The 8,618-nt window shown below is 42.4% G+C and overlaps 1 protein-coding gene across 3 annotated transcripts; it reads right to left on the minus strand.

Moving 5' to 3' along the window:
- Positions 1-1,082: 1,082 nt before the first annotated feature.
- cart4 (cocaine- and amphetamine-regulated transcript 4) lies at positions 1,083-7,254 on the minus strand. Of its 3 annotated transcripts, none has more exons than XM_031300113.2 (4): positions 6,895-7,254; positions 6,220-6,368; positions 4,072-4,155; positions 1,083-2,635 (listed from the first exon to the last, which is right to left on the minus strand). In XM_031300113.2, exons 2-4 carry the CDS (start codon positions 6,343-6,345, stop codon positions 2,528-2,530), a joined length of 318 nt encoding a protein of 105 aa, XP_031155973.1. In that variant the 5' UTR covers positions 6,346-6,368; positions 6,895-7,254; the 3' UTR covers positions 1,083-2,527. The 3 variants fall into 3 exon arrangements, with proteins under 3 accessions (XP_031155973.1, XP_035848919.1, XP_035848918.1); XM_035993026.1 differs by having other exon boundaries at positions 6,220-6,357; positions 6,895-6,899; XM_035993025.1 differs by lacking the exon at positions 6,895-7,254 and having other exon boundaries at positions 6,220-6,485.
- Between the last annotated feature and the right edge of the window lie 1,364 nt (positions 7,255-8,618).

Consider the following 8,618-nt stretch of genomic DNA (forward strand, 5'->3'; position numbering starts at 1 on the left):
CAAAAAACCTGAGCAAGTTCCGGAAAGCTTCTTCCCGATCCCTTTGTCTAGCTGCCTTATATCTGTCAAAAGAGAGACTTTACCCCAGAAAAAAACCCTCCAATAGCCACCTTCGGAACATGCATGTAACATTTCAATTGGCTACTTTTGAGTCTAAAAGACCTTCCTTTTGGGGAAATTCCACTGGTTGAAGTCATTTCGCTGATTCAGCTTGCTTATAGCTGAGTTTGCGTCTCTCAAATTTGTGGCTGTGCGGAGGCAACTGGAGGTGGCACGAGGAGGAAGAAAGTCGGTCTTATATCAAGCAATATATAGATGTCGCCTATCCATATATCACATTGATACTAGTGCTGTCAAACGATTAAAATATTTAATCGAGATTAATCGCATTAATGTCAAAGTTAACTCGCAATTAATCGCACATTTTTATCTATTCTAAATGTCCGTAGATTTCCTTTTGTCCCATTTTTTTCTCATTTTAATGCTCTTATCAACATGAAAAAGTGGATCGGCTTGCTTTGTGCAAATGTTTTTTTATTGAAAACAACATTGGCATATACTGTAGTGTTCAATTTCACACTAACATTCTCACTTGGAGCAAATAATCTCTCACACAATGTAACGGCTTTGACGAGGGGGCGGAGAATTCGCATCAGCTGTGTGCTTGGCCATCAGCTGTGTGCTTGGCCATCAGCTGTATGCTTGGCCATCGAGTGGTATTTCAGACTGGACGTGCTGCGATGATAGCTCAGTTCACAACGACAAAACACACAGATCACTTTGGTCTTGTCAATGGAACCATTTGGCAACTTTTTAAAAGTAAATTTTCCATTCAGAATCTTATTGACATCCATTTCAACGTAACATGTGAAAAAAACTACAAAGTTTGCTAGGCCAAAATGAACGTTAATCTTGCGATAAAAAAATTGACGCCGTTAAAATGGGTTTGCGTTAACACTGTTAATTACACGTTTAACTGACAGCATTAATTGATACACATCGTATATTTCCCCATAATTAAATTAAAAACCAGATTTTTTCACATTTATACACAACAAAAGATGAATCGTCAGGAGCCTGAGTTGGTGCAATAAAAATATCTTTATTCCATCGTTACAGATCTGAGTTCAGACTGCAGACAAAACAACTGAACGGAGTGAGCGGTGCAGCAATGTTATAAACTGAGAAGAAAACTATAAACCCTCCTCCTTCAGCCAACAGCTTCTTTGAAATCACACACAGAAAGTTACCCAGCAGAATATAAAGTCATTAAAATGAGCTACACCTTTACCAGCTGCGACGTTAGAATAGAATAATATCATATAGGTGATTCTGCAGAATCAGGACTTTTACTTTGAGTAACAGATTTTGATGCTGATACTTTTGTACACAAGTGTACTAATACAAGGCTGCAGGAGTCTGCATTCACACGGCTGTTTTTCAGCTGTTTCCAGGTGTTTTTTTGGCTGATTGAGTTGCATTTCCACAGCACATCTGGCCGCCGTGTAGGGTTAGGGGTTAGGGTTAGCGTGTAACTGGCGTCCGGCTGCAGCTTTTGGGCCACGCTGAACTGACAGAGGATCAGCTGACGGACAGAAAGACGTAAGTTCACCACTTCACATGTCTTCTTTCATGTTCAACTTAAAATCTGGACGCAGTCACTCACCCTGTCGGTGCGTTCAAAGACACACAGATCCAGTATTTGAACGCTTTGCGTATTTGACACGTTCAAAGGTTTTCAAATCTATAGATAACTTCAGAATATATTTTTACACAGACAGGAGGAAACTGGGTTTAGTTCTCCATGAAGAAGACATGAGTGAACAGAATTATCGCAGCAGTTTTAATCTCCGTAGTTTAGGACGCACTCCAAACTTAATGAACCTGTTCTGCAGCCTATTCTTAGAACTCACGTGTCCGACTCTCTGTGAAAGCACCAAAAGGTTTCCGATAAGCCCCTGTGCTCCAAGTCCATTTACTTTAGTTCAATGTTTGGATACTTCACTTGAATATATCCACGTTATGTAACATTTATTTTAGAGCTGCTGTTCTACAGACACAGATCAACTCTGAAATATGAAAACTGATGAATATGAATGAAAATAACTATGTTTTAAGTGTTGATGAAGCTGAGAATCCTTAAATGTAACGTACATTTAAATCAGGAGGTCGTCGGAGCCCAGCAGCTTTATGGAGAATCTTTATTTAACAAAAATAAATGAATCTGAGCGACAGACACTGAAACTGTAAAACAAAGACAACCAGGTGAGACAGGTGTGTGTGTGTGTGTGTGTGTGTGTGTGTGTGTGTGTGTGTGTGTGTGTGCGTGCGTGCGTGCATGCGTGCGTGTGTGTGCGTGTGTGCATGCGTGCGAGTGTGTACTTCTATCTTTGTGAGGACATTAGTTCTTCAGAGAGTGAACCGTTTTCATGGGAAGGTTTAAATCAGGACATAACGCTGATGTCTTCACAAGGACAGAAGACCAAGTTGTGTGTGTGTGTGTGTGTGTGTGTGTGTGTGTGTGCGTTCAGTAGCAGCGCAGGAAGAAGGTGTTGCAGGCTGCTCCTCGCAGACAGTCGCACAGTCGGCCGATACGAGGTCCGTGTTTCATCGCACAGCGCTCGCCCACATCACACTGAGAGAGAGACAGAGACAGACAGACAGACATTGCATAAAAATGTATATGGAATATAATATACAGTATATACATTTTGTTCCGAGACTGTTCTCTCCGAAACTCCCCCATAAGTTGGTTTGTTCCAGCGTCATTCTGACCTATATTTAGGTTTGTAGTGACCTAGTGACTACTACGGCGCCCTCTAGTGGCCGTAGTAGTTCTGACGGAAGAAAAGCAGGAAGTAAGGTCAGGAAGTATAAAGGCTCTGACACACCAACCCGACGGTCGACCCTCGGCAGAAAAGGCAGTCGGACTGATCATTCGGCTCCCCGAGTCGGTCCAAAAAGTGCCTCGGAACACACTGAAGCGACGCGTGTGCGTCTCCATAACAGCAGGCGGTGCTAATCTGTATTGTTGGCCAAATAAATGAAAACCGGAAATGACGGAACATCTCTCTAGACCTCGTAAACACCAAGGGGGTAAGCCTCTCCCCGGAGCGCGTAGGTCCTATGGCGCCATTTTGATGCTACCAAGCCATCAGCTCCCGTTAGCATCCCATTGACTGCCATTCATTTAGACGTCACTTTGACAGAGAATAACTTTACATCTGAAGAGTTTAAAGGGGTCAAGTTTGGGTCAAACAAACACAGGACTTTAACCCAGGAGAACGAGGCTCATGTGAGTTTTTATGAAGGAAATGAATATTCTCCTGCATTGTTTCAAACTTTCTGCATATTCAAAACATCAACACGTGTTTCGGGATGTTTTTTTTTTAGGAATCACGTACATTGCAACAACAAATCTGCTAGAGAAGGAAACCGTGTTGAAGCCAGAAGCTGCAAAGTTAAAATCTACATAAATCTGTCTTTAATTGTCACGCTGCTGTTGTTTTCTTTAACCCGCCGATGTAGCACATGTAGACACAGTTCCCCCTCAATGGTTACTTTGACCTCTTTTGGGGAGTGGGTTGTCTTTCATATTTTTTAAAGTGGGGACAAATCTATCTCTTGTTAATATAGGGGGGGACACATCACCTAGCCCGGCTCCGCCCTCCTACGTACTTCCGCTCAATTTTCATTTTTCTTCAGTACTCTGACGTACGTCTGGGTTTGCGGTATATTCTTAGGTTTTCTCCGGCCAAATCTTGACCGGTCCAATCAGCGAACAGAGGGAGTGTAGTTCTGTAATGGTGGCGGAGAAAGATGCGAGCGAAGCCATTCGGTCCGTTGTGGCAACTCACTCACCCACACTCAAACTTACACAGACACAGAGAGACGCACGCACACACAGACTCACTCACTCACTCACTCATTCAATCATTCACACAGACACAGAGAGACGCATGCATGCACGCACTCACTCACTCACTCACTCACTCACTCACTCACTCACACAGACACAGAGACACACACACACACACACACACGATTGACAGCTGTCACTCCGTTTCTCACCCGGGGGATGACGCTGGCTTTCTTCTCCATGGAGAGACCGGCGCTGCTGTCGGCTTCATCCAGGAAACCCTGCAGAGCTTCAGCCTGAACACACACACACACACGCACACACACACACACACACACACACACACACACACACACACACACACACACACACACACACACACACACACGCGCACACACACACCTTGGTCATATTATGACAGCAGTTCACATTCTCTAATTACAGATAAGCCCACCAGACTCCATGTATATAATCAGTACTTTTATCATCGTAAAACACACTTCATTCAAAGTGGACAGAAACTAAATAAAACTATCAAAAGCCATCTTGGTTCATCTTTCCACTGTTCCAACAATCACCACTCTGGTTTGGTTGAAATAAACCCTTAATTCACCCATTTACATGTGGAGATATGTTGGCTCTATACACGCTAAAAGTAGTGATTATTTACATGGAGTCTGGTGGAAATATGCTGACTCTATACACGCTAAAAGTCCTGATTATTTACATGGAGTCTGGTGTAGTTTGGAGATGGTGATTTCATGTTAAACTAAAAGGATCTTACTCTTTAACTAAAAGGTCTATCTCTGTAGGGATCCATCCCATAATGTAGTCAGACACTAATAATCTGAGACTGTCAGCGGCAAAAACTGAACTTTTAGTGGACGCTAACTGACGCTGAACATTTGTCCTGTAGGGTTACATTACAGCTGGTTTCTTGCTCAATACTGGACCAGTTTCAGAGCTTGTCGTTCCCATCAGACACCTTCACACAAAAACATGGGGAAAAGGGTCCAAGGGTGAAACATACAGAAGTAACCCCATTGAGAAGATAACATTTAAAGAAGCTTTAAACACTGAAATGTTATGTTTTATGTCAGTAAGATGGTTTATGGTTCCTTCCGTTTAGAGACTGGCGACAGTGAGACTGCAGTGACCTTTTCAGACAGAAACGGCTTTTATCTTTTCATCAGGTAAGTTTCATGTTTCATTTTCTCCTTCGGCTGAAAATGGTTCCGTTTCATTCACTCCAAACGACCTTCCTTTACATCTAACAGTTGTCATTTAACTGGCTTCAATGTCACTTTCATTGTGTGTGTGTGTGTGTGTGTGTGTGTGTGTGTGTGTATGCATGTATGCATGCATCTGTGTCTATGTGTATGCATGTATGTCTACCTGTGTCTATGAGTGTCTATGTGTATGCATCTGTGTCTATGAGTGTCTATGTGTGTATGCATCTGCATCTATGTGTATGTATCTGTGTCTATGTGTATGCATGTAGGTGTATGTGTATGCATGTGTGTCTATGTGTATGCGTGTATGTCTATGTGTATGCATGTATGTCTACCTGTGTCTATGTGTATGCGTGTGTGTCTATGTGTATGCATGTATGTCTACCTGTGTCTGTGTGTATGCATGTGTGTCTATGTGTGTCTGTGTGTATGCATCTGCATCTATGTGTATGTATCTGTGTCTATGTGTATGCATGTGTGTGTATGTGTATGCATGTATGTGTATGTGTATGCATGTGTGTCTATGTGTGTGCATGTGTGTCTATGTGTATGCGTGTGTGTCTATGTGTGTATGCATCTGCATCTATGTGTATGTATCTGTGTCTATGTGTATGCATGTAGGTGTATGTGTATGCGTGTGTCTATGTGCGTGTAGGTAGGTAGATATACAGTACGTGTACGTGTATGTCTATGTAAACATGTATAAATAAGTGAAGCATTAACTTGTTTTGTATTTAACTAAAGGATAAAAATGGAAAAAGGGGGGTAGGACCAGAAAAGTTTTTTTTTTTTTTTAACTTCTTCCTACTTTTTGAACATTAGATTTTAGAGTTAGGGTTCATGTGTTCATGACAGTGTCATGTCACTCTTATGTACATACCTTCAAGTAAAGTGTTACCCAATCATTGTTTACCTTCATTAGTAGTCTCCTCTTCATTTATATTATGGACATTTTTCTCTGTGTTGTTGTCTTTGTTTTTACGTCTTTTCTTATGTTTCTTATGTTTGTCTTTTCTGCCAGCGTACAGCTCCTGTTTCATTCATAACTGACGATCAATAAAAAGACTTTGGAGAGACGGAGGGAGAACTACAGATGCAGAGATCCTGCGTTGCAGACGGATGACTCACCAGCCGGAGGACGGGCTCGTCCGGTGCGGCCGGCAGCGGGTTGTCGGCCGACCTCTGGCCCTGACAGAGTGACGTCAGCACGGACAGACAGACGGACAGGTAGACGGCGGCGCGCACGCTCTCCATGGCCAACAACACCTTCCAAAAACCTACAAAATAAAAGCACGCTCCCATTCACCAACAACACCTTCCAAAAACCTACAAAATAAAAGCACACTCTCCATCGCCAGCAACACCATCCAAAAACCTACAAAATAAAAGCACACTCTCCATCGCCAGCAACACCATCCAAAAACCTACAAAATAAAAGCACGCTCTCCATCGCCAGCAACACCATCCAAAAACCTACAAAATAAAAGCACGCTCTCCATCGCCAGCAACACCTTCCAAAAACCTACAAAATAAAAGCACGCTCTCCATCGCCAGCAACACCTTCCAAAAACCTACAAAATAAAAGCGCAGGAAAGCAGCGGTGGGAGACGTATTCAGATCCTTTACTGCAATAGAAGTACTAATACCACACTGTTAAAATACTCTGTTACAAGTTAAAATCCTGCATTTAGAATAAATAAAAAAAACATTTAAAATGATAATAATAAAAAATGCATTTCAAGGAAGTAAATGGAAAAGTATTAAAAATGGGATGAAGGTTGGTAGATGGTTGGTTGAACTCACGATTAAACGCCGCAGAAATGACTTGAGATCCTGCAGGAATATTCTACAAATCTTGACTTTCTCTTCTCCTTCAGCTACTTCTTCTTTTCCGTGCGATTTCTTCTTATTCTTCTTCTTCTTCTTCTCCTCCGTGTGATCTCTTCTTCTTCTTCTCCTCTGTCCGTGTGTCTCGGTGCTCGGCTCGCCCTCCTGTATTTATCCTCTTCTGTCTCCCGGTGTGTTCGTGCCCTCCCAGCATCAGATAACGCAGCGTGCGCACTCGTTTGGCTGTGATGGATGGAGCTGTCTGAGTGGTTAATATTAAACAGCCGGCCGTTGGCGTGGAAACGCGGCGCCGATGTCCCGAGGTCAGAGGTCAGACCGACTCCCAGCTGAAGGTCCCGTGTTACTCTTCTGTTAATGATCCCGTTATTGATTTACAGTCAATCAAGAGGATCATCCTTTAAAGTCACGGACACACACACACACACACACACACACACACACACACACAGTCATATACACACACACACACACACACACACACACACACACACACACACACAGTCATATACACACACACACACACACACACAGTCATATACACACACACACACACACACACAGTCATATACACACACACACACACACACACACACACACACACACACACAGTCATATACACACACACACACACACACACACACACACACACACACACACACAGTCATACACACCAACGGGATTGATTAATTGAAAGTGTCCCTTTTGGGACGTTTTGCGTGTCTTTGTGATCGTTGAAAGTCTGTTTGTTAGGTTGTTTTGTCTTTGTGCTCGTTTGAAGTCTATTTGGTAGGTTGTTTTGTGTCTTTGTGGTTGTTTTGCTTCTTTTTGGTCGTTTGAAGTCTATTTGTTGGGTTGTTTTGTGTCTCTGTGGTCGTTTGAAGTCTATTTGTTAGGTTGTTTTGTGTCTCTGTGGTCATTTGAAGTCTATTTGTTAGGTTGTTTTGTGTCTCTGTGGTCATTTGAAGTGTATTTGTTGGGTTGTTTTGTGTCTCTGTGGTCGTTTGAAGTCTATTTGTTGGGTTGTTTTGTGTCTCTGTGGTCGTTTGAAGTCTATTTGTTGGGTTGTTTTGTGTCTCTGTGGTCGTTTGAAGTCTATTTGTTAGGTTGTTTTGTGTCTCTGTGGTCATTTGAAGTCTATTTGTTAGGTTGTTTTGTGTCTCTGTGGTCATTTGAAGTGTATTTGTTGGGTTGTTTTGTGTCTCTGTGGTCGTTTGAAGTCTATTTGTTGGGTTGTTTTGTGTCTCTGTGGTCGTTTGAAGTCTATTTGTTGGGTTGTTTTGTGTCTCTGTGGTCGTTTGAAGTCTATTTGTTGGGTTGTTTTGCGTCTCTGGCCGTTTGAAGTCTATTTGTTGGGTTGTTTTGCGTCTCTGGCCGTTTGAAGTCTATTTGTTAGGTTGTTTTGTCTTTGTGCTCGTTTGAAGTCTATTTGGTAGGTTGTTTTGTGTCTTTGTGGTTGTTTTGCTTCTTTTTGGTCGTTTCGTATCTTTGTCTAGATTTTTTGGGGTGTATTTTCTATATCCTTGTTGGACGTTTTGCGTCTTTTTGTGGTCGTTTTAATTCACGCGTCAAACTCGAGGCCCGCGGGCCAAATCCGGCCCCGCGCAAATTTTGATCCGACCCATATATCAATTTAGGTTCACAATGCATTTTGGGCCACCTAGTTTTTGTCACTTTTTCTG

This window comes from Sander lucioperca, chromosome 16, assembly GCF_008315115.2.
Source record: "Sander lucioperca isolate FBNREF2018 chromosome 16, SLUC_FBN_1.2, whole genome shotgun sequence".
NCBI classification, from domain to species: Eukaryota; Metazoa; Chordata; class Actinopteri; order Perciformes; family Percidae; genus Sander; species Sander lucioperca.

What these genes read in the sequence shown, in the direction of transcription:
- cart4 (XM_035993025.1), bottom strand. Translation starts at nt 6,393, where the DNA reads ATGGGAGCGTGCTTTTATTTTGTAGGTTTTTGGAAGGTGTTGTTGGCC. An exon ending in ACGAGCCCGTCCTCCGGCTG is followed by an intron (nt 4,156 to 6,219) that starts GTGAGTCATCCG and finishes GTGTGTGTTCAG; the next exon opens with GCTGAAGCTCTGCAGGGTTT. An exon ending in AAGCCAGCGTCATCCCCCGG is followed by an intron (nt 2,636 to 4,071) that starts GTGAGAAACGGA and finishes TCTCTCTCTCAG; the next exon opens with TGTGATGTGGGCGAGCGCTG.